The sequence below is a fragment of the Cryptomeria japonica genome, chromosome 2 (genome assembly GCF_030272615.1).
Source record: "Cryptomeria japonica chromosome 2, Sugi_1.0, whole genome shotgun sequence".
NCBI classification, from domain to species: Eukaryota; Viridiplantae; Streptophyta; class Pinopsida; order Cupressales; family Cupressaceae; genus Cryptomeria; species Cryptomeria japonica.
The window spans coordinates 96716424-96743869 of NC_081406.1; the positions used below are offsets into that span (position 1 = coordinate 96716424).

Sequence of the window (27446 nt, forward strand, 5' to 3'; positions counted from 1 at the left end):
TTTTGGCCTAAACAATTCCAATCTCTTCCACCGCGAAGTGATCATCTTTTCAAATCTTATCAAAAGTGGAAAAAAGATATGATCCTATCTCTAAGTGAACCTAGAACACCCAAACTTGATATTCCTATCATTCTTGAGAAGGAAGTTCTTCCTTTGAAAGATAAAACTAATGTCTTTCCTCAAGAAGATTCCCAACCCATCCCTATGGATGTGACTATGTCTATGTCTAATAAACTTTCTAAAGGTAGACCTATACCTCCTCGTCATGATGGACTTGGTCTCCTTCCTAAACCAGATATTCCTCCCTTATATGGAACAGTTCCTCCTCCTTCCTCTTATAGAGAGAAGAGACCTTCTTCTTCTCCTATTGTCCAACCTAAGAGACCACAACCTAAACACCCAAGTGATAAGGATGAGAACATTTCTCCTCCTCAATCTTCTCAACTTCCTACTAAGAGTAGACGAAATCGTTCTGCGCGTGAACGCCAACGAAAGCGTCATCTTAGAGCTCATGCAGCTGCTTCTCAAACTTTGCAATCCCCAAAAACACCTCCAGCTAGTATTATTCCATTTTCTCCTCAGTCGAAAATTGAGCCAAAATATCCTAAACATAAGATGCATGATGGTCTTGATCCTGTGCGAGTTAAAGATCCTATTTTTATAAACCTTGATGATGATATAGACGAAAATGTTATTCATGATGAAAATGTTACTTCTCTTTCTTCTGATAGTGAATATGAATATGTTGATGTTGATAACCATTTATCTAACAAATTTTCTAAAGCACTTATCCTAGCTCCTAGACAAGAACAACGTGGCTTGGAACATGAACATAGCCCTTGTTTGGATCTTGTGATAGCTCCATCTGCTGTGTTGGATGTTCCTCCTCTAGCGTGTTTCCTGCCTTCCCGAAATATTGATCAGCAAGATCGGGGGGTAGATGACATGCTAGACTAGTTCATTAGCATAGCAGACTCTCTCCTCCTCTCTTGATCTCTTTTGTTACTTCTTCTATGTGTTATTCCCATTCTTCTATTTGTTGTCTTTAGTGTTGTCTACTTGAGGACGATGCAAAGCATTGAGATCTCTCTTGGTCTCTCTCATGTTGACTCAAAAGACACATGTGTTCCCTTCTTCTAGGTGACCTTCCTTGATTGGGGAATGAAGAACAATTATGCATACATACATATGGTATACATGAATTATCATACAGCATACTGACCCCAAATAAAGCGAAGTCACCTCATGCTTTGTGTTTTGTGTCTATTATCCTTGGGTTTATCTCACACTTGGGGGCTAAATCTTTGTGATAACATGCTCCTTTCCCTTCTCATTTCTTATGTGTATCACTACCTTAAAGCAATCACCCCCGATGAGGCGTGTGCGATCGCTTTAACGTAGGGGGGCATACACCCCGTTCATATCTCTTCAAGATACTTGAAAATTTCTTGGCAAATTTAGCTTTGCCTTGAAAATTTTTGATATTTTTCTTGCATGACTCATAGTGAGGGAACCTTACTACTAACAGTCATGGTTCTCCCTCATGATCTTCCCTTTTACTTTGTCAATCGAAGTCGTAAGATCCTTAGGCCACTGGGGGCTTGGTGTATCTTGCCTCCTTGACGTGGTGAAAGTCTTTCAATGTTGTTTCCTTGTACTTTACCATAAGTATGGGCGTACGCTTATACTCCCGCTAAAGTGGGGGCTAAATGTAGCGTCCTAAAATTGCGACACTTGCAATTTCGACTGCATTTGGGTCTTCATGATGGCGGCGCAACATTGAACCTGAATGGAGACCCCGAAACCTGTTTACGACATCAAAAACTGCATCTTTCTACACCTTGGCCTGATCCTCCTTGCACCCTGCTGTCCCGGGAGGTGGGACCATGGCGCCCAACGCCTTGGTCCCTGGCCCTATTTTGGGCCCGGTCTCTTGTTGGGCATCGAGTCTTTAAGTTTGCAATTTGGAAAATAATGTTCCTATGTCGGCCTAAGGTCGGAAAAATCAGTCTCCTAACCCTAATTGACAAGTATATAAACTACATTTCCCCTCCCGGAAAAGAGGAGGAAAAACATATGTGTGCAAGAGGCGGAAGCGATATTCAAACATTCAAACATTCAAGCATTCAAGCATTCCTTCAAGCAATTGAGCATTCTAGGTCTCCATTCAAGGCTAGGTGTTGCATTCAAGACAAGGATTCAACCATTGAAGAGGAGATCACCTACAACATACAACATCATTACACCTTCGCATGTAAGAATACAAACATTCTTACAACAAGGTATCAGTACTTGTTTACATTACAAACATTTACATTTATAGCATTCTCATTTCTTGGTTAATTCCAAAACTGGGGTTTGACCTAAAGGCAAACCCCTAATCCCTAACCCCCCAATCATCCTCTCTTTTCTGTGTGTAGGTTGCAGGTACACGGTTGTAATTAAAGATCTGGAATCCTTGTGCAGAGACGAACAGATCCCCCTTCGTTTCGCGGATTTTTCGGAGGACCGTGTGCACTCCGGGCACCATCGTCCCGTCAACTTTCGCTCAAATTTGCAGGACAACATCATCTCGATATTTTACTGCTAATTTCAGGTCCGTAGCTTCATCCTGTGTCCCTATCTCCATTTATAAGCGAATCTTTCCTACTTCACATGTACTCCTAGTTCAATCCTTCTATCTACATTCTTTACAAAAGAGGGTATCCTTGATGTCTCAACCCTTGAAACTCATTTAGAATTCAGTCTTGCATTGTGTGGGATTGGATCTTGCGAGTTTCAACCCCTCTTTTGAATGTAAAGTCTCTCCTAAGTGAAAACTGTCAACCCTAGTGACCTCCTTTCTCTCTCCTTGGAGTGGGGGGGACACCTAGGGTTCGATTTTCCACTTTACAACAAGATACTCTAAAAAGTATAGACTTGACCACATACCATTCGTAACATGAAACTTATGGGATGGAGTAAGATGGAACTTAGATGACATTAATTTTTCATTTACAAAGTATATAATCCTCTCTCGCGCGACACCCTCCCCCTCTAGTGTGGACATAAAGATGGGTCATGCATCCAACTTAGTGATCATGACAATTGTTAGCCCATTACATATAAACAATATTATAAACATTTAAACAAATTAATTACAATCATATTTCTCAAATTATAAAAGAGAGCATTCTAGTCATATTATATTGATATCAAAATATAGGTATCTTACAAAATTATTTTGACAAGCATTATTGCACACACATTAACATGAGAGTTAAAAGTATCTGAAAGTCATAAAATGTGGCGTAGTAGAATACGTTAGTTTTATTTGTATTTATTCTATTTATGTCTAATTTTTTTCTTTAAATATAAATAAATATAGTTTGAAATCTCCTCAATCACACTAAACTCCTAGTATGTTGCCAAATATAATCTTTCGCTAGCACATGCAATAGTAGCTCAATCCTTAGGATATGCATAACCCTTTATAAGTATCTGCTAGCTACTCATAATAGTTTGTACATTAATAGAAGAATATTTTCAAATGATTACAAATAAGCAATCTACTAAAATAGTCACTAAACAACAATTAGACTCTAATTCTTCTTTCAATAGATATGGGCTTTTAAGATCTTCCCAAGCTACTCTTGGGATCTCATAGGACCTTCCAACACCTCCATGAGCATTGGATCTTCTACAGACCTTCAATGGACCTTAGATATCAAACAACCTTCCTCTAATGCTCTTTGATGTCTATTGTCCTCCTCCAATCTATAAAATCTCATTTTCCTAATCTTCAATTATAGAGTAACACATCCATATAGACCCATAAGGAACACAAAAATTCACTAGAAGTTGAAAGGATGAATTAGAAGCATTTGAAACATGTGCAATCTTTGTTATGAAGTCATAATCAATTTTCCACTTCCTTTACGATGAGAATACATTTTTACCTATCGATGTAGGCAAATTTTCCACTTTCCCTAGGTGGATAAATGTTTTTATAAATTTATACATAATCTTTTTGTGCATGTTTCAAGAGACATAATTTTACATATAACTAAAAAAAGGTGCTTTTTAAAAAAAATAAAAAAATTGCATTCTTTTCTTAAATGAATCCAAATATGCAACAATATTTACATTTTGATGTCATGTATCATACTTATTTTTGGACCTACAATAGAAATGTAAATTGAATCATGATCACTCTACCATGGAATTACCTATAAAACCAATCCAAACAATGAAAATAATTTTTGAAACAGAAAGTAAAGTTAAATCATATCTTATAATTGATAACTCAATGATAAACGAATAGTACTAACCCGGTACTGAGAGGGGGGGGTGAATCAGTACAGACAAATATACAATCCTAAACCGGTTTGACAGTAGACACTTCAAATGACTGGCAAATAATGACACCGATTTGAAACAGAGTGCAACCGGTAAAGCTAAGAATGACCGAGACAAGCATTAACCGGTTACTCACTTAGCTTTTCACTCAACTCAAGACTACACTACCATTTCACCCTTATGCATAAATAGATAATCTATCATCAGATCATAATAACAGCTAGTTCAACATGTTTTATTGACAGGGATAAAACACAGAACCATCATATGCTTGTCAGACAATAGGAAAGCATCACACATGACACACATATTTTTCACGTGGAAACCCAATTGGGAAAAACCACGGTGGGGATGAATACCCACAAGCTATTTTTGAACTCTTTAGAAGTCCGCTCTGTTAGGAGCCTTGTCCGGTTAGAGACATTACAATAGGTTCTGCTAGGAACCGATCCTGTTAGGGATCACCCGGTTAAGGGATGGCTAGAATACCTAGTTAAGGGTTAAACCCTGTTAAAGGTTACCTTGTTAGAGGATTTCAAGAACTCAATAGCTAAAGGATTTCGAACTCAATAGCTTTGAATTACACTGTTAAGGATTTACAACAAGCCGGTTAAGGCTACCCTGTTAAGGGATTTTCCAACTATTGAGGTGGTTAGAGATCAATAGGTATTACAATGATCTGGTAACAACACTCAATGCCAATGCAGATCCGCTTAAGCTCCTCTTCACCTTCTGCACTTACAGTCTGCAGGTATCACTTCTCTTCTTTTTGTCTGGCAAGAATCACGTATCCCTTCTCTTGGATACACACACACAACTTTTGCCAACAACCTCAGAAAGAGACACAACATCAACCTTATAGGAAAACAGATAGGTCAGTAGCATAAACCCTAAACCCTAAACCTGTTAGGTTAAGGAATTCAAACGGTTCAATCTTGACCGTTGAGAACACTCCATTAATTGCAACAGTCTTGATCCAATCTCAAGACATTCTCCATCATCCATTTTCACCGATTTCATGGCGACTGATAACCCATCACACATTATCACCGTTTTACAGACTTCGCACATTCCCGAGGTAGATAGGAACAATCTCCTTCACGCGCACAAGGCTGACATGGCAACATGATCTGTTCTTCGTTACAATGCTAACTCATCACACAATGTCACCAGTTGAGCCACATAGGCTTGAAGCACTTCAATTGGAAACCCTAAAGTTGAGACTACCAACCGGTAGTCATACAACGCTTCCATGTGTCGGTTCCCATAACCATATGCCGGTTCACCTTGAACAAGCACACTGCTTCACTTTGGCACAAATGTCGGTTCACAGTGTTATGTCGCTTCTCTCATATGCCGGTTCTCACCTCTTTAGCATATTGACATCAATGACAACATACAATGTCATTATGTCCTCATACCGGTTCACATAATGCCAACAATAATATCTCATAAAAATAAAATTATATTCTTCTATATTAAAATAATTGTGTAGATCAAATAATTTATTTTTACTTACTCTTTAATTAAATTAAAAAATTTATTATTGTTTTAAAATGTGTTTAACTAAAAAATCATTGTTATAATTATTTTTTAAAATTATTTTATGTAATATTTTAATTTTAAAAATTTTACTATAAATTTTATGTAAGTAAAATAGAAAAAACTTTAATTTTTAATTATTTGAAATATATTGGACATTCTAAATTATATATTAAATTCTTAACTTCGAAATTGAGATTTTGGGATTCTATATAAAATAATATGACCAAATTCATTCCTTAAATTATATATGCAATACTTTTGCTTTTAAGAAAAGAATGATGCATATCATTTCAATATTCTTCTTACAATCAAAAAAAATTGAATTGAACTTTACACATCTATCTAAAAATCAATATATCCACTTTTTATATCAATATGTGGGGGCTTGAATTTTATGTACAATCATTCATTATTTTATTAAGTTACTTATAATTTAATACTCTAAAAAGAAATTACAAGTTCCAAAAATAAATAAAGAACAATTCCCTATGTATTAATTGTATCCAAATACCATTGAAATTTATTGTAATCATCATTTTCATTGACTACTACTTATCTTATTACATAGACAAAGCTAATTTCCAATTCATAAAAGTAACCATGATAATATTACTTCTTATCTTATTACATAGACAAAGCTTCATAAAGCTAACCATGACAATATTTCCAATTCTATTCAAATGACTGGTTTATTATTTCATCTGGTGTGATCTACCCCTTACATTATAACCAAGGAAAACCATCCAAACAACATTTAAATAATGGGCAAACCCTTTTCCTATAAGCCTTTTCTTTTCTTTTTTTTTTTGAGATTTGTATTTATAGGGTACCTTATATTATTTCCCAAGGTTCCATCTCTAATAAAATATCCATTAGCTAAGCTTTCACATTTTCATATGTTACATTAAATGAAGAGACTATCTCACCACCTTGGAAAATAATATAAGGTGGGGACTATCAAAAACATCAAATGAGAGTAAATAAATAAATAAATAATTTTAATAATTTATATTAGCAAAATTTGAAGCATAAAATACAGTGAAAATAATAATAAAACAATAATATATATTTATAAAGGTTGCTTTGAACTTTTTATGCTTCCTCGTAATCATTAATCTTCCTGGTTTTCCGTTGAATTTGATCTCTTTTATTTGACCAAGGAGCACGAGAAAATTTCAAAACAAGCCTCCTCATTCAACTGCTATTTTCTCTTAATACAAGTTTTTATATTTAATGACGATTTTATAGGGAAAACCGGCTTCCATGGAGTTTACTTAGCAGCTCTGAAACTTGTTTCTTCAAAATCTGTAACAAAAATGGTATGCATTTCTCTATGATCTTTAATGGGGATGGTTTATTTTTTGGGTTTTTGTTACAGATTTGTTTTACATTGTTTGTTGTTTTGTGTTTGAAAGAGGAACCTTGTGGAGTATGATGATAGCGATTCTGAAATTGAAATTTTGAATGAAGTACCAGCGGCAACGGTACAAATAGTTCAAAAGAATAGTGTTTCTAATGATAAATCGTGGAGGGACATCTCAAATAATCAGGTAATATAAATTTACTTTGTTTTTTTCTTTTTATTACAATCTGAAAGTTTTCATCATTTTTTTTTTTTTTAATTCGTAATAGGTCGAAGAGGATAAGATATACATACCGTACTTCTTATGGGATTTGAACTTGTGACCTCTTTCAAGAACACAAATTCTCCACCACTAGACCAACTCAGACTATGCATGTTAAACTGTGTTAATTCAATGAAAAAAAAATTAAATAATATTGAGAATAGATGGTTTTTCAAAAGATGCATATTATGATTCAACCAAAGGTTTTCTTGCACCTATTTAAGAATATGTTGAAGGTATATTATGGTTTATGAATAACAATGCATTATATATAAGCAGCTATATCGCTATTTTTTTTATTGACATGTCGTTAATAATTTTCTTAGGAGGGTTTTTATATCAAATGTACATAGAAATTTCATGCATTAAGAATGAAGGATTGAAGGTCGGTCATTCAGATTTCTTTTCTTCTCGTTTAAACTCTGTGTAAATTGGTTTTTATATCAAATTTATAAAATTATTATCCATTAAAAATGAAGGATCGAAGGTCATTTATTAAGATTTCTTTTTTTTGGTTTAAATTGGTTTCAGATTATACTGCATAAATTATCATCAAAATGAAAACATAAATAAAAAACAGACAACTGAAATATATTTTTAGAATATCTCTTATTTATTTGTCGCAACAGTATGACTGTTGTCCGGGCAAAACAGCTTCCATTTAAATCACCGTATTCCAGTCTACATATGTTTTTGGCCGTTGCAATTGTTTTCATTCCCTTCTTCCGCGAAATTCCGAGGAAAGTATTGTTTATTTTTATAAGCTTCTAAATTTTGTGAGAAACTACTGTTTATTTTAGAAGTTTCTTATTGTTCTTTTAACAAAAGTTTCTAAATTTTGTGAGGAAGGTAAAATTTCATGTAGGTAGCTTCTTAAAAAGTTTCAATGGGTGTTGCTAAATTTTTTTAGGAATATTTTTAAGTTGGTAGTTTTAGGGTAGGTCCTTATGTCACTGTTTAGTTTAGTTTGACTAGCAGTGGCTGCTCCATTTTTCAAATTTTGCTGCATATAAATAAGCAGTCATCTTAAATTATATTATTAAAAGAAAATCTTTAATGCTAATTAGTCACATAAATTCTGGAAAAAAATTAGAAACAAATAAAAAAAGAGGGAAAAAAATTTGGAGAGCTACATGTCAATCTTCTTAATAAGCAGTTGTTGTTTATTTTCAGCCCCTCCTTTTTTTCAAAGCTTAGGGCATGTTCCTATGCGCTTATTTTGGCTAGCAGCAGCTACTCAATATTTTTATATAAGCAGTTGTTGTTTATTTTCAGCCCCTCCTTTTTTTCAAAGCTTAGGGCATGTTCCTATGCGCTTATTTTGGCTAGCAGCAGCTACTCAATATTTTTAGGGATTATTTATAAAGCAGCTGACCCCATGAATATTTATCTTTGCTGCTTATTTTTAAGCAAAACATCTTAAATTTGTATAAGTGGAACAGTTATTACTTAAGAATTGAAAATAATCCCATATTCCCATGACTGCTTTTAATTAGAAGAAAAGGATAAATTAGAATCTTTTCCTTTTTTAGTGGAATAGTTGTTGCTTAAAAATTGAAAATTAACTTTTGGAAAAAAAGAGCTGGAAATAAGCAACAACTAAACTGACACATGGTTTTACCTTTTTTTATTAAGTTTTTACTATCCATGGCCATAAGCTCCACAAATTGCTGTTCAAAAGTAGCAATGGCTAACCAAAATAAGTTAAGCAAACTGCATGGAAATTGAAAGCTTTGAAAAAAAAGGGATGTTGAATGAATGAATGATTTTATTGACATCCACCAGACTGAACAGTTTATGGGACCAAGAAAAACAGACACACTGATTCCCCTAATATATTTTTCAATAACTGATGCATGTTGTCGGCCTTCAAAATGATCTCATACTGAGCAGAATATCTTCATATGATGTGCATTCAGTAAGAAAGTGTTATTCAGCTGCATATTGAAAAAAGTGACACACGACTCCACAAATCTTTTTTTATTGTGTAAAGTTCCACAAATTGCTAGTCAAAATAAGTTAAGCAGCTGCATGGGACCTGCCTTAAACTTGAAAAAAAAAGCACCAAAATATATTTAAAAATAAATAAAAATATAGATTCAACAAATTGTTTTTTTTATTTACTTCCAATTTTTTCTCCAAATTTACAATAATTACTAATGGGATCACCCACTCCACAAATTGTTCCTTGCTGCTAAAAAATTAAAGTAGTAGCCATTAGCTAAAATAACTAAATAAGCTAAGCAATTGCATGAGACCTGTCTTAAGACATTATATATAAACAAGTGTAGTGTTTACAAGATTAACAAAATAGTCTAACATCACAAAGACTGCAAAATGATAAATCGAAATGTTATGTAAAAATTACAAACACAATCAAATTCAAAAATTAAAACATGAATCACAAAACCTATAAAATAAAAACTCGAGATTTCAGTAAAAGGTTGTGTTTCACTTATTCAGTGCACCATATGCACCAGAATAGATTGGTATTGCGGAAAGAAACATGACTGATCTAGAAATTACGAGATGTAGGCTTCAAGAACTCCATGAAAGATCACAAATTAAGCTTTTCTGTCTATAGATAGAATATAGGCTTCAAAATCTCACTAAAACGAGAATTTGACATATCTGGTGCACTATATACATCGCAATAGAATCGAGTGAACATTGTAAGAGAATCAAATAAGAAATATAACTATTGCAGACATGACAGGAAACAACTCACATATGTGCATGTTTTTAATCCAGAAACATATTGTGGAAAACTGTTATCACTAGTTCATTATTCTATTATAACCAATGGAATCGGAATGTGTCTACAGTTTAGACTCTTCCCATTTAATAAAACAGATATGCCACAATAGAAAGTAGTTGTAGAAAGAAGAAGCAAAATTATTATGGAAATGAATAGATGTTGGCTTAATCATCTAGGTGAAAGTGTTAAGACTGGGATTTCATGGAGCGGGGCTTTTCAAAAAATAGAGCTGGAACTGAAAATTAGAGTTGGAGCTGCTGAGATTTTTTATAAAAATTTTAAAGAAAATTTTTAAAGTTTCCCATGAATTTTATAGTGTAACCTTATGTTCCCATGGGGCTGCTTAACTCTATTTTCTGCTTAAATTTGAGTTAAGTGTTCCCACACAACTTTAAAATTGTGAAAAAAAAAGGATAATTTAGAATCTTTCCCTACTTTGGTGGAGCAGCTATTGTTCAGGAATTAAAAATAAGCAGTGACTGCTTATTAACAATATTTCTATTTTGTTTGCATGGGAACATGCCCTAATTCAGCTTAAAAATTTATAAGCAGCCACTGTTTATTTCTAGCCCCCTTTTTTTTCCAAAGCTTACCCCCTGTCCCCATGTGGCTGCTTAAGTTGCTTAAGCAGTTGATGTGTCCCCATGCAAATTTTTATTTAAAGGAATTGGATAAATTGGAATCTCTCCCTATTTTAGTGGAGTCTCTCCCTATTTTAGTGGAGTAGCTACTCCTTAGAAATTAAAAATAAGCTTTGATAAAAAGTGGGGGCTGAAAATAAGCAGCAACTGCTTATTGAGAAAAATCATATGTGGTTCCACAAATTTCTTTCCCTCTTTTTTATTTGCCTCCAATATTTTCTCATAAATTTACTCCAGAATTATTACTACATACATTTTTTCATCTAAAACTAAATACATTTTTTCATTGTTCAAAGATTGTTCAAAGATAAGCAGTAAAATTAAATATCCATGGGGCCACCAGCTATATAAATTGGTCCTAAAAATATTGAGCAGTGGCTCCTAGCAAAAAAAAGCTTAGCAGTTGTATGGGGACCTGCCCTTATTTTCAATTTTTTAGCAGCTACTGCTCCACTAAAATAGGGAAAGATTCCAATTTATCCTTTTCCCTTAATTAAAATTTTTACATGGGAACACTCCAACTGCTCATAAGCAGCAGCATGGGGACATGGGTAAGAGTTTAAATTTCAGAAATAGATACAACACAGTGAATTACCTCATCCTACATCAATGGGAGTAATATCTTTTTTATTTACTGATTTTTTTACTATATACATAATTTTGTTTTCATCTTTATATACAAATGTTTAACTCGTTAATTATGAAAAGACAACAAAGAAATGAAAAAATAGAAGAAAGAAATGATCAAATGACCGTTAGACTTCACATTCTCAACATAAAAATTGTTAGTTACCTATCTAGTGCAGCATATAAAATATTAGGATTTCGGTGTAAGATTGTCTTATGTATGGCAAAAGGAGAGGGAATCAACTTTATCCCATCGTCAAGGTGGGAGGAATATAATGAGTGGATGGGAAGCAATAGTTTCAAAGTAGAAGGAAGATAAAATAAGTGGGATCAATAACGAAGTCAAATAAATCTATAATCTTCCATTTCTTGTTGATGTGCTCTACCACTAAACTAATCCATCTTCGACTCAGATGTGACTCATTTTTCAACAAAGATGTTTATGCTGCAATGAAAATGATGAGACCTTAATAATGGAATCTCCTTCAGAGGTTATCTTGCACCCAACTAATGAACCTAACATGCAACAATAGAATAGTGTTCTAGATTGAAGAAACATAGCTACAAGGGAAATGAAAAAAACTAGGTAAACTTTGATCTTTTTCTAATTTATTTTTCATGTATGTAAAATAATCTTCTCCTCCTTTCTTTTTCAAGTTAGTTATGCTAGAGCATTTTCCTTTCGCAGATTTCAGTTTTCACATTCTCATCTCTTGGTATCCATAAGCTAAAATTATGTAAACTAAGCTAATCTAGGAGCTAAAATTATGTACACTAAGCTAATCAATAAGGTGTTACTTTTACCATATTCTCTTTTTTCATAATAAGTGTTCTTCCCTCATCATATCCTCTTCTTTCAGAATAGAAGATCCTTTGTTACAATAAACTTTCAAGTACAACCAAGCCGAAGTAACCAAGAAGCTCATGAAAGCTCAAAGACTTTACATGACTTCCTATAAAGCTTCAGGAACAAAGATGAAATACGTGTAGCTCAAAGACTTCAACATACACTTCACCTTAAATGCACAAACGTAGAAGGTAAAAACAACATAAAGACCGCATGTTATCTCTTTGCTTGAGCATGAAACATTAGCTTCAAACGTGATAAGTAGCTCAAAGACTACAAAATCAAGTTTGACAACATAACATTAATTCTAAACACAATAAGCAGCTCAAAGACTACAATATTGGGTTTAAATATCTTTCAAATAACACCACAATACTCTCAATCAACTCCAAATAATGTTGTCACATTACAACTTGTTCCAACACAAAGATTGAAAGCAACTTGTCTCTTTTATTGATTGCAATTTGATTTACATCTAGAAATAAGGTTTGGGAAGCAACATCTAGAAACAAAGTTTTAGAGTGCTTCCCAAACCGACAGAGTTTTGTTGCATTGTCAAAAGATGGAAAAAGATCTTTATTACAATGAGATGCCTCATATATATAGAAGAGGAATGATGCACAAAAATAGGAAAAGTTACAACTAATTGTGATTGTGTCAAAAGTAGAGACCTATTTGACTTAGGACATGTGCAATCCTACATGTGTACTAGTGCATAGATAGAATTACACCTAAGGTGTCAATAGCTTATTACAAAATGACACTTGAAGTGTCTATTGAAATTATAAAATGCCACTACACTAGAAATGCATAAAAATGACTAATTGTTTAGAGACACAACTTTATTATGATTATCCTTCTTCAAAAAATCTTCATATTGTTACCAGGTAGCCTGTATTTTAGAATCATCCAGTGTTCACAATGTTTGATGCCACTGAGGATGGTGGGAAAACCAGATAGGAATATTGCTTCTTAAACTTCATCTTTTTCTTTAAAGATGGTTCTGACATTTGTATGAGAATAGCATTGTAGCATTGGGAAAACATCAACACTTGTAAGGAGCAATTCATCAACCATCTTGATTATTTGTACTGAAGAGGATCATGCATTACATATGCCAAATTTGGTATCATTAGGGTTTCCAAAACCACCATTGTATCATAATAGATCAAGTGTAAATCGGGTCTATGAACCCTATTTACATGTTTGTGCATTTGGTGTAATTTGGGTTCATAGACCCAATTTACACCTAAAGCAAGTGTGGATCATAGGTTTAGTTCGGGTTCATAGCCTTGAATTGCACCTTAGAAATGGGAAGAGTGAAACTAGGTGTAGTTCAGACCTACAAACTCAAACTATACTTGGGTAAAACATATCATCAGTGTAGATCGGATCTGTAGGTCCGAACTACACATGAATAGCGCATTTCATGGAACAGGTGTAGGTCGAGTCTATAGATCCGAACTACACCAAAAAGTAAGATCATGGTGTAGGTCGACCCGACCAACACCAAGAAAGAGTGGAAGTGCAAGTTAGTGCAATTCGGGTCTATGGATCCGAACTACACCAAGTCAGGTGCAGTTCAGGTCTACGGATTTGAACTACACCAAGTCAAGTGTAGTTCAAGTGTATGGGTCCAAACTACACCAAGACTAACTATACAAGTGTGGAATTAGGTTTAAGACTCAATTTGACACCAAAAACCCCTATATAAGTGTAAAATCGTGTTTAGGACTTGATTTGACACCAAAAACCCCTATACGAGTGTAATATCGGGTTTAGGACCCGATTTGACACCAAAATCAACAAAGATGAAGTAAAAGTAACTCCTAAAAGGCATTTTGCTCAATCTTTCAAATTGACAACTGGAGACTTCAAATCGAGATGATTTCTTGAGGGCCAAGTCACGAACGGAGATAATGGAATTTTACCTCAACCAACGTGCTTAACACATGGGCTACAAATTGGACAAAATTTGTAGGGGTTATCCCACAATTTTGAGCAAGCCAAAATTAAGGATAACATAATGGAGGCAACAATGGCCAAAAAGAGAACTTGGTTCATGGTGGGAATGTAAATCAGCATATAAGAACCATAAAATCAAGTCCTCTTATGCTTACCTCTCCACCTAGGGTAGCGACACAAGTTAATAATGAGCCTCAAAGAAAAAATTTGCAGGATCAATTTAGTCATGATTGGGAGAGTGGAAGTCCTAAGGTTCCTATATCATTGAGGGACTATATTGATGTCATGATGAAGCATAGACCCCGCACTAGTGATAGAGCACTAAACTATGATTTCTGAACGAAAGTAGGAAAATTCACTCTTCCTTATTATGATGGTTCAAGAAAGACTTCAACTTGAGCTTGGATTTAGAAGGTAGATACCTTTTTATAGTTCAACCCTATGACAAAGGAAGAGGTTATTAAGTATGCAATGATACATCTTGATGGCATTGCACACAAGTGGTGGCATTATGGGATGATCACCATGGGACATGATATGATTACTTCTTATGTAATATGATTACTTCTTATGTAGATTTTATAGAGAAGTTGATTGAGAGATTTGATAAGAAAGATCCAAAGATACGTTTCAAAGAGTTGGCACAATTGAAGCAATGGGGTTCAATAGATACATATTTTGCTAATTTTCAGAGACTTGTAGTGTTGGCCTAAGATATTTCAAAGAGGAGACTCATGGTTCTTTTCATGGGTAGGTTGACAATCCATTGAGAGGGTGTATTAAGGATATCAATTCATCTACTTTATAGGAGGCCATCAAAAAAGAAAGAGATATGGAAGTTTCTACTTCTAGAAGGAAATTTCAGTCCAAAGGATTTTCACATAAGGACAACAACAAGAAAAACTTCAAAGGGAATCACATCACCCATGAAATGATTCTAATAGGCTGGATAGTGAGCAGTTGAATGACCTCAAAAGGAATAAATTGTGCTTCCATTGTAGAGAATCTTGGGAACCATCTCATAAGTGTAGCATGAAAGCCAAACCAAAGCAATTGGAGTATTTTTTTGCTAAGGAATATACCATCAGAAAAACCAGATCAATAGTCTAATTTGAAAAGTAATGAAGAGGAAAACACATCAAAAGAAGAGTCCAAATATGATGGAACCATTGCACAACTCACTAGTTCCCAAAAGGAAATCACATTTAAGGTAAGAGGTTTGATACAGAGGCATCAAACCATTGCTTTAATTCATAGTTTGAAAACTCTATGAATACTCACCAAAACTTGGCAAACTCACAAGTCCTAAATCCTCACGAGTCAACTTGCCACAAATTCAAGCATCGAGTCCTACCGAGTTTTGTCGTGTACTCAACATATTTTTGGGTGAAACCATCCAAGGTTTGGGTCGAAACTCCCAAGTTTTCGAGCAAGACTCTCGGGTCTACCAAGGCCATGGCAAGGAGGTTAAACATAAAAAACCCAACCTTTTTTCACATTTTTTGCTCTAATTTGTTCAATACAAGCTTGAAGAGGGAAATAGGAAGGAAAGGAGAGGAGAAGAGGAGAATTTGAGATCAAAGAAGACACAAGTAAATTTCACTCTCTTTTTTTTTTCTTGTTTTGATAATCAGGAAAAACTTCAAAAACTAGCAAAAATGTTGGCATTTTTTTATCATTTTCCTTCACAACCTATTTCCTAGCATTTTTAGCTTTTTTTTGGATTTTTTTTTCAAATGAATGCTTATCATTTTTCTTACTAATATTTTGCAAAACTCTACTGATCTTTTTTATTTTTTCATGTTAAAACGACAATGTCAAGTTCAAATTTAGCACAAAGACCAAGTAGAGAAGACCATGTATGGAAGTATGGAATACCGAGAGAAGAAAAGGGCCAAGTCACTCATATTGAATGTAATGATCTGATGATAGGTGGAATTAGTAGACTAAAATAACACCTTGCTAAAATACCTACCCAAAATGTGAAGATATGCCATAAACCCTAGAGATTGTTAGAGAGATGAAACCCTTATTGGTCAATATGAGTTGAAAAAATAGAAAAGAAAAAGTCAAAGGAAGCACTAGCAGTAGTGATGATTCAAAATGTATCTAGTTCTACACCATTGGATTCCTTCGGTGGCCTTGATCCAAGCATTCATCATCCACCTTCATCTATTGTTGAGAGTCTTGAGGCTTCATCACCAAATTTCTCTGGTTCATGCAATGTTCCACAAGCACAACCTTCACTTAAAGCTACCAATCAGAATGAAGAAAAACACCATGAGGCTTGGATGGTGGCAACAAATTTTTAGTAATATAATAATTTGCCATTCAATGTGGCAAATAGCCCATATTGGGAAGGTTTTGTGAATGCATTGACAATTATAAGTAAGGGATTTAAGACTCTGATAGCTAAAAACTTGAGTGGGTCGTTGCTAAAGGAAGTCATAAAAAATGCATACATTGTGGTTGATGATCAAAAGATAGTTTCCTGAAGAAAAGGTTGCAACATCTTATCGGATGGATGGCATAGGACTCTCTTGAACATTTTAGTTTCTTCTAATTGTGCATTGGTGTTCCTGAACTCTATAGATGACTCACATGAACTAAAAAATGTTGAGACTTTGTGCAATCTATTAGATAGGGTGATCCAATAGGTTGGTGTTGAGAATGTTGTACAAGTTATCACAAACAACACAACTGCATATGTAGCTAAAAATAGACTACTTATGGAGAGGCATCCTACAATTTCATGGATAGTTGCACATTGCTTGGATTTGTTGCTAGAGGACATTGAGAATATTGGATTTGTGAAAATTGTGGTTGAAGATGCTAAAAATGTTACCAAACTTATCTATAACCATTCTTCGGTCTCTTCATTGATGAAAAAATATACAAATGGCAAGGACCTTGTGCTATCGAGAGTGACATGATTTGCTAGCCACTTCCTCACATGGCAAAGCATTCTTGGCATCATTCCTCATCTCAAGAAAATGTTTGTGTTTGATGCTTGGTTGGACTCTCCATTTTCCAAAAAATCTAGAGGAGAGAAGGTTGTAAGTACAATTTTTTATGACACATTCAACAAAAATGGAGAGGAGTTTAATAATGGTAAGTAACAAACACAAACATAAACTTTATACAAGATGATATATTTGTTGTGTTTTTTTTGGTGGTGTTAATTCTGCAATAATTTAAATTTTATTTTCAATTTTTTAGGTGGCAACCTTTGGTTTGGGTTCTTCGTGTGATGGATGAAGAGGGCATGCGAATGGATTTCCTTTATGTGACCATGGATAGGGCCAAAGAGGCCATTTTGCATTTCTATGGTGGAAACAAGAGAAAATATGAAAATATTTGGCAAATCATTGATCGTAGATGGACGAACCAACTCCACCAATTGCCAAAATTCTACTTCTCTAATACATTCAAGGATGATAAGGAGGTCATGGCAAGTGTTGTTACATGCATTCATAAGATGGTGCCAAATCGTGACTTGAGAGACAAAGTCCTTGATGAGTTGTTGGTGAGATTTGCTATATCATATTTATGAATTTAGCAATTTTGACTCCCTAGAACCATCCCATTTTCATACATAATAACTAATTTTCCATATTTGATTTATCTATTCAAGATCTACAAGGGTGTATAGGGGAGACTCTTTTCTTCAACTCAAGCAATTGATAGGAGAGAAAAATAACTAGGTACAAAATATAGTTCCATACAACAAGAAAAAAATAGAAACTTTATTTTTATATTTTTCACATAATTCTTATATGTTTAAATGTTTTTTTGTAGTTTTATGGTGGGAAATTATGGTGTTAGCATGCCAAATATTCAAAAGATAGCCATCTATTTTGTCCCTATCCATTTAGTGCTTTTAGGTGTGAACAAAATTGGAGCTTATTTGAGAACATTCACACAAAGAAGAGAAATAGGTTGACCTGGCAGTGCCTCAATGATCTTGTCTTCGTTTGGTACAAACTTTGCCTTTGAACTAGAAAGATGGAGAGCATTTCACATTAGTCAGTCAACTTGGATTATATTGATCCTTATGGTGAATGGATTGTCAATGAACAAAAAATGATGACTAATGTCCTCCTTACTGAAGAAGATCTTGTAGATTTGGAGAGAGGAAAAATAGAAAAGGTTGAACCTGCAAAATTGGATGCAATGGAGGAGAACGAAGAAAATTTTGAAGAAACAATTCATTGTCATTTTGATACCATAGAACCTTCTAGTTTGAGGCTTAAAAATTGAGTTACATTAGGAGGCGAAAGAGGAAGATGTACGAAGAGAAATAGGTTGACCCAACAATGCCTTAATGATCTTGTCTTCATTTGGTACAAACTTTGCCTTTGAACTAGAAAGGCTGAGAGCATTTCACATGAATCCATCAACTTGGATGATATTGGTCTTATGGTGAATGGATTGTCAATGAACAAAATGATGATGACGTCCTCCTTATTGAAGAAGATCTTGCAGATTTGGAGAGAGGAAAAGTAGAAGAAGAAGAAGCAACAAAACTGGATGCAATGGAGGAGAACAAAGAAACTTTTGAAGAAACAATTCATCATAATTTTGATACCATAGCACCTAATAGTTCAAGGCTTGAAAATTTGAGTTACATTAGGAGGGGAAAGAGGAAGATGTAGATTTTATTTGGGTGTTTTTTTCATTGACGTATAATTATATGTAAACATTTATAAACTTATGATGATATTATACATTTGAAAGCTTGAAGCTATGACTATGAATTATAAAATCTCAAGTATTGAGTTTTTGAAGATCATATGACATGTATTGTTGGAATTATGAAAAATTGATAGTCAAATTAGGCTTTTATGTTCTCTAAGTGCATTGTTTGTTTTTTTTGTAAAAATACAGTGTTTATTTTTTGCCGATTCCTAGCTGTTGGTGTAAATAATTATTCATCTTGGATATTATTACACTTACTTAAGTTTACTTAGGATAATGCACTTCATAGTAGTTTGGATATGAGACACTTGGGTGTTTGTGCCACATTGGGATAGTGTGTGTAGGAGAAATTCCACCTTTTATGGTGTTGATCTTGTTATTACACTATCATATCCACTTATAGTGGAGTGATAATTCCACCTTCGGTGGGTGAGCCACCTCATGTGGAATATTATATTATTTCTCCTACCTACCCACACCTATTTCTTACCTACCCTTGTTTCTTATTGAGCCACATGTCATGTTTGTGTGCTCACATATCCCTAGCCTTGCCTATATAAGCAGGCTCTTCTACATTGTATGTAGCTATGTTATTGATCATTTCTATTGATGAGAATACAGTTTATTCTTGTCCTATATTGTGTCTCTATTTTATACATTTCATTGAGCTCTTGATCTTGGCAAAATCCAACATGGTATCAGAGCCATTGGGGCTTCATTGATTCGTCTTGAAGAGGCATTATTGCGATGTCAAGAGACAGATCTGAGGAGCAGCATCTTTTGGAGGCGTCCTAGACCAGTTCCGACCTCGCCATTGCGTCCAGAAGGCCGTTTCCATGAATTTTGGTTATAAATTCGGCCTATTTTGGTGAGAAAATTTTTTTCTCCAATTTTGTCATAATCGTACGGATTTTCGATTTTTTAATATATTTTTCAAAAAAAAAAAAAATTTCTGAAAATATTTTTTCGAAAAATTGAAAAAATTAAAAAAAAAATTCGAAAAAATTAAAATAAAAAAATCCGAAAGCAAAAAAATTGAAAAAGAATAAAAAAAATATCAAAAAAAGAGAAAGGATTTTTTGGGGGGTCCGCAGACCCCCCCCCCCCCCCCCCCGTGACCCACAGGTTGCAAGTCTGCGCCGCTCGTACTGCACAGTACGCCGCCGAGTTTCGCCGTCACGCGCAGTGTCCCGTCCTCGCCGCAGAACCCGTACCAGCAGGGACCCCGACGCCAGCCGCTGCCACATCTCTCCGCTCCGCCGCAGACTGTTCGCAGCACCCACCGTGCCTGCGCCGGTGCCGACCTCTGCCGCCGACGCGTCAGCTACCGTCGCCAACCGCAGGTCTCCGCCCAGCGGCGCCTCTCGAGCTTCCTCCCGTGTGGCCTCGACTCCCTCCGCTTCGGCCTCTGTTACCGCCGTCGCCGCGGTCCTCCGCCCCACGCCACCAGCGGCTCCTCCCGCCACTTCTGCTCTCCAGCCGTGAATACTCCGCCACGCAGACACCAAATCGGCGAATCCGCGCCCGCCACGTGGCAGGCGCCACTGGGCCGCGGTAAAAACCTTGCCACTCAGATTCCGTACATTGCCACATCAGCAGCCAAATCAGCCTGCCCAGTCATCTTTCCGTACGGTACGGAATACACAGTCAGCCTGCCACGTAATCTGTTCGTACAGTATGGACGCTCAGTCAGCAGGGGTGACGTTTTTGCGATGGTCATACGGCCGTCAAATTTAACCCCGTAAATTGCTGACGTCAGCGCCACATCAGCAGGGTTTGAAAATTTTTGGACTCCCTCTCATTTGCATTTTTGATTTTGCAGTTCAACTTCAAATGGCCATAACTTGCTCATTTTGGCTCCTTTTTGGGTGCAATGTTTTTTGAAATGGGCTAGAATTTCGTGCTCTCCACAGTGGTGAAGAAATTTTTTGATTTTGATGCATGGACTTTTCAGAAAATACAGTTTTTGGTGACTGTACCTGAGTAATCCCAGTTTTTTCAACTTCAGAGGCTTCGTTTGGGGTCATCCGACCTCCTTTTTAGGTGCCATTTTTTTTAAAGTGCGTATTTTTTCATCTACTTTCACATGATGCTATCAGATTGATGCCATTGTAAGTAGAATTTGTACTTTCAGATCTTGGCCATTTTTGGCTCTCTTGGTACTTGTATATTTGCTTGAATCTCAGTTAGATTCATTGCACTATTGATTGAAGTCTCTTGTATCTCATTTGAGAAGTTGTAAAATTTGCATCATAAGTCCACTTTGCCTTGTTTTGCAAGTGGCTCATTGTAATCGTACTAAGTATAAAGTGCCAAAATCATCACTTTAGGGGGGGTACTTTGATTGATTGAATTTGGGGGGGGTGTCTCTTGTGCTTTTGTGCTCTTGTGTTCCTTCCTTTTTGCTGCTATGGGTTCTTCTAAGTTTCCTCTCTTAACTCCACATAACTATGCTACTTGGAAAACTGATGCATGGAGTAAACTTATGGAAAAAGGACTCACTCATTACATTGATGGAACTATTGTTGCTTCAACTGATCCTAAGGCTGATCCAGTTGGTCACTTAGATTGGCTCACTAAAAATATCATGGCAATTGGTACCTTCAGAAAGTATGTATCAAAGGATCTCATTTTTCATATTGAGAAATGTACTCTAATCAAGGATGCTTGGCAAAAGTTTCAAGACTTGTATGGTCAAGTTGATGAGATTAGGGGATATCAAATTGATAGTGATCTCACCATGTTAGATCCCAAGAACTTTGATACTATACAAGATTATGTCACTAAGGCAAATGAGTTGAGGGCACAACTCAAAGATTGTGGCATTGATAAAAAGGATACTCAATTGATATTCAACTTGATAGGCAAGCTTCCACAAGAATATGCAGCATTTGTTTCTAGTTTCCAAACTCATAGGATGACAATGGGTTCAAGCTACACAATGCCTACATTTGATGCTTTCAATGAAATGTTGATGATGGAACAAACTAAGTTGATAAGCATGGGCATTCTTAAGGCTTCTAAGTCTCAAGCATTAGTGGCAAATCAAGGGAACAAAGGAAATCAAGGAAAGGACAACTCAAACAAGAAGAAATGGCAATCAAAGCCTAAGGACAAAGCACCATCTTCTCCACAACAAGGAGATTCATCCTCTTCCAAGAGAGATAATTCACCAAAGAGAGAGAGAACTACTTGTGCTTATTGTAAAAAGATTGGTCATGAGGAGCATCGTTGCTATTCTAAGAAGATTGATGAGCTCACACATATCATCAAAAAGCATAATATTGATTTGCCTAAAGTCTACAAGAAGGATGATTCATCAACTTCCACTTCCTCACATTCAAAAGGAAAAGGGCAAGCATTCATGGCTTCTACAAGTGGAAAAACTCACTCTTCTGGAACAAGAAAAGGAAAAGCTCTATGTGCTACTATCAGTCATGATTCAGAGAGATGGCTTCTAGATTCAGGGGCTTCTCATCATATGGCATCTTCGTAGTCTATGTTCTCTACATTTGAGCCTTGCACCATGCCACAGATTTTGATGGGCAATCATACATACATGGATGTGATTGGGAAAGGATCTATTGACATTGGGGATAACTCCTTCAATGATGTGTTGTGTGTACCCCACTTGACAAACAATCTCCTTTCTATCTATCAAATCACACATGGCGCAACTAAGAGAGTTGTGGAGTTCACACCTGACTCAGTTTTCATTAGAGACATGGAGACTAGAGCTATCATTGCAACTGGGGTGGTTGATCATGCATCTCGGTTATACTCCTTTTCAGATTTTGTTGATGATGATGATTTCACATTTGATGATTCTATACATGATGATCACACTTCTTGTGATGGTTCAGATTTTGAGGAGAACTTTGGACACTTGAACATGGTGATTCTCACATGTGACCCCGTTCTTGAGTCTTGCATTTCATCTCCTCATATTGATATCACATCACCTATTGCACCTGATGATGCAGATAGTGCGACAGTTTTGCCTTCATCTGATTCAGTGCAGCGGGATATTCATTGTCTTCCAGCTTCAGATTCATGGGATGATTACTTGACAGACATTGCAGGTTTGTTTGTGGAATCCTACATTGCAGATTTGGGAGACATCATTGATGACATACATCTTCTCTTTAATGAAGATGATCCTTCTTCGATTGTTGCGAGGGCACACTCTGACCCTCTTGTTCATTCTCTACATGATCATTCTTTCGAGGTTGACATGATTGTGGATACTTATGTACAACAGTTGGAGGAGGTCTCTTTATGTTTTGAGGAGACATATGAGTCTTTGGGACATGTTCTACATCCATCTCCACTAGATCTTGGAGTGCCTTTTTCAGCAGTGTGGCACAGTTTACCACCTTTGGAGGGGGTATCTTTCAGCATCGACATGGGGACACTTGAGCAGTTTTCAGAGATTCCATTCATCATGAGTTTTCTCCATACATCTTCCCTTCATGATTGGGGAGACTTCATGGATACACCTTTGGTTTTCTTTCTTCCTAAGGGGAGGAATGTTGTTCGACGTTCGTGGAGCAATTTCTTCATACATCGAGCTTCTATCATTGGTGCAGATTCTTCATTGAGGGAGGATCACAGTTTGACTTCTCTTCTTCTCTCATATGGGGGGGACTTTTTCCTCACATGGGGTTTTGTTCCTCACATTCTTCTATGAGAGTTCTCTTGTATAGCTTTCATCTCTTTTTTGGGGGAGGGTTTTTTTTTCCCATTGGGTTTTTCTCTCTTTCCCCACTTTGTGAGAGGTTTCATTGCATTGGTTTGCATGCATTTGCATTTGTACATGGGTACCTAACATGGCCTCATAGCCGGGGCCCATCTTGCATTGCTTAGTTGCATTGTAGACTTAAGTGCATTCCCCTAAGTTGCACTTGAGGGGGGGTGTTGGTGTAAATAATTATTCATCTCGGATATTATTACACTTACTTAAGTTTACTTAGGATAATGCATTTCATAGTAGTTTGGATATGAGACACTTGGGTGTTTGTGCCACATTGGGATAGTGTGTGTAGGAGAAATTCCACCTTTTATGGTGTTGATCTTGTTATTACACTATCATATCCACTTATAGTGGAGTGATAATTCCACCTTCGGTGGGTGATCCACCTCATGTGGAATATTATATTATTTCTCCTACCTACCCACACCTATTTCTTACCTACCCTTGTTTCTTATTGAGCCACATGTCATGTTTGCGTGCTCACATATCCCTAGCCTTGCCTATATAAGCAGGCTCTTCTACATTGTATGTAGCTATGTTATTGGTCATTTCTATTGATGAGAATACAGTTTATTCTTGTCCTATATTGTGTCTCTATTTTGTACATTTCATTGAGCTCTTGATCTTGGCAAAATCCAACACTAGCTGATTTTTTCGCTGAGTCCCAAGTCTAAGTTTTATTTTGGGTTGTCGAGTCTGCACCGAGTTTGAATTTTCAAATTCTTCTTTAATTGATATAGAAGCTACACAATTTCATTGATGAAATATTTGTAACTAAGACCGTGAAGGATTTAAGGTGATGATAGGTAACAGGTATAAGCTTCCTTGTACTCACAAGATCTCTAACTTGAGCATACAGCTAGGAGACTATGAGCCGAAAGATGAATTTCGTGGTTGATGTGGGAGACAATGATGTTATTCTTGGCATGACATGTTATCACTTTTAGAGTTCTCTTTTGACTTATAGAAGTTGGAAATGAGGTTTGAACATCAAGGAAAAAATTTAGTAATTAGAGGGCTTTCAAATGGAGAGCCCATGATGGTATCACTTAAAAGGATGGAGTGGCCAATTAGGCATGACTAGGTAGAGTGAACAAGAAAGTGTCTCATCATGCCAGTGGTTCCTACAATTTCAAAGATTGCTATCCAAGCATATCAAGGTGTTCGAGAGTATTCCTTATGGAGTCCCACCTAAGAGGGGAATATAGCAAGTTAATGAGTTGGATGAGGGAGCCAAACTAGTAATCACTAAGTTCCTTATTGACTTCCTAAGAGGCATAAGGATGAAATAGAAAAGGCAAATAAGGAGTTACTAGAGATAGGGCACATAAGGGCCAACAAGAGTCCATATGCATCAATAGAAGTTTTGGTGAAGAAGGATGGAACAATGCATATGTGTATTGATTACAATGCACTAAACAAAAAGAAATTAAAGAACAAGTATCCAATTCCCAAGATTGATGAGTTGATTGATGAGTTGCATGGAGCTCGATACTTTTCCAAGATAGACTTGAGGTCAAGCTACCATCAGATATAGATGAGGAAAGAGAATTTTGAGAAGACAAATTTCAGGTGCCATTTTGGACATTTCGAGTTTTTGGTTATGCTTTTTGGATCAACAAATGCTCTAGCCACTTTCCAGAGTTACATGAATTAGGTGTTCAAGAAATCATTGAAGAAATTTGTTTTGATATTTTTGGATGACATCCTTATTTTAGTGAGACTTGAGAGGAGCATATGCAGGATCTTGAGGAGTTCTTGAACATTTTAAAGAGCGAGTCTCTATATGTTAAGGAGTTTAAATGTGACTTTAGGATTATAGAGCATCTTTATCTTAGTCACATCATCAATGTAGAGGGAGTGAAAGTTGGTCTTGAAAAGATCAAGGTTATTGTTGAATGGTCTACTCCTATGAATCTAACCCAACTTAAGGGATCCTTTGGTCCTACGAGAGGTTTGTTAGGGTATTTTCATAGATTGCAACTCCACTTACATATTTGACTAAGAAGGGAGCTTTTGAGTAGTTTAATTCAATGAAAAGAGTTTTGAGCACTTCAAGCAAGTGATGCCCACATGCCCTATGTTGGCAATACCATACTTTTCCAAAAAAATTGAGTTGGAGTGTGATGCTTTAGGAGAAAGGAAAGGCACATTTTTTATGCAGGAGAAGCATCCTATCACATTTGAGAGTAGAAAATAAAAAGGTGTAGAGAGGACCTATTATGTTTATGATAGAGAGATGTTGGCTATTATGTATGTCTTGGCCAAATTTAGACCATACCTAGTTTGGGGAAAGTTTACTATCAAAACAAACCACAACAACATCAACTACTTCATGAACCAGAAGGATCTCAATGTTAGGCAGCATAAAAATGGGTCAATAGATTGTACACATATGATTTTGACATTGTATATGTCAAAGGAAAAAAGAATATAGTTGTTGATTCACTTTCTAGGAGGCCTCATATATGTTCTCTAGTAGATATTTCTACTGATTAGAGAGAGTTGATTGTAGCAGAGTATGCAAAAGATTCATGGACAATAGGAGATAGAGGGCAAAATTCATGAGATAGGTACACAGTGAGTAATGAGTTGATCATCTATAAGGATAGAATTTATTTGGTGTCTTCTTCACAACTTAAGGTGAAGATATTGAGGACTTTTCATGATGCACCTATGGTTGGCCACGTGGATTTCTTCAAAACCTAGAAGCAAATATGGAAGATATTTTCTTGGAAAGGACTTAAAAAAGAAGTCCTTAAGTATGTCAAAGAGTGTCCCACTTGCCAATAGAATATCAACAAGCACTTATCTAGTTGGTCTACTTTAGCCCTTGCCCATTCCTAATAGAAAATGGGAAGGTATCTCCATGGATATCATTATAGGTCTACCTAAGGTACATGGCAAACATTGCATTTATGTGTTGGTTGATAGGTTGACCAAATTTGCAAACTTGTTTGATATTTGAGCGACATATATAGCTGCATAGGTAGCTGATTTATTCTCCAAGGAATCTTTAGACTCCATGGGATGCCCAAGAACATAATGAGTGATAGGGATAGCAAGTTCCTAAGCATCTTTTGGCAAGATCTCTCCAAATTGAGTGGGATTGAGCTCACTCCTAATACTAGCTACCACCCCAAGAAGATGGACAAATGGAGATTGTAAACAAATGGGTGGAAGGGTATCTCTGAAACTATGTTCTAGACAAAAGACAACTTGAATCAAATAGCATCATCTTAGTGAGTATTGCTATAATACTACTATCATATGTTTGTCAGGATGATGTCATTCCTGGCTTTGTATGGATACAAGGCACCTAACTTCGTGGATTTACTTTTTGGGGATGTAGAGTGCCCAAGGCAAAGAATTTATTGTAGGAGTGTAATATCCCTAACAATTTTTTTTTGAAATTTTAACAATTACAAGCACCACAAGCACCCATCAGGGTTAGAAAATGATAACCAAAACACTGCAGAAAGTAACCCTTCCACTTTCTGATCACCGAGAGCCCAAACAGGGAGGGTGACAGCATACAATGACAGGGGATCGCTAGATGCAAATTTGAGATGCTGATTACAATACTTGGCATCAAGCTAGCCCTTTCCGCTTATACAACTGGTAATGGAAAATCCTAAAATCACTTGGC

General features: G+C 36.0%; 1 protein-coding gene across 1 annotated transcript in view; it reads left to right on the top strand.

Moving 5' to 3' along the window:
- Positions 1 to 7019: 7019 nt before the first annotated feature.
- The window catches only part of LOC131050804 (DNA (cytosine-5)-methyltransferase DRM2), a 194268-nt gene continuing 173841 nt past the window's right edge, over positions 7020 to 27446 (top strand). The window contains exons 1-2 of the mRNA XM_057985081.2: positions 7020 to 7202; positions 7299 to 7433. Coding sequence (XP_057841064.1) covers positions 7200 to 7202; positions 7299 to 7433 — 138 coding nt within the window. The 5' untranslated portion in view covers positions 7020 to 7199. The remainder of the gene's footprint in view (positions 7203 to 7298; positions 7434 to 27446) is intronic.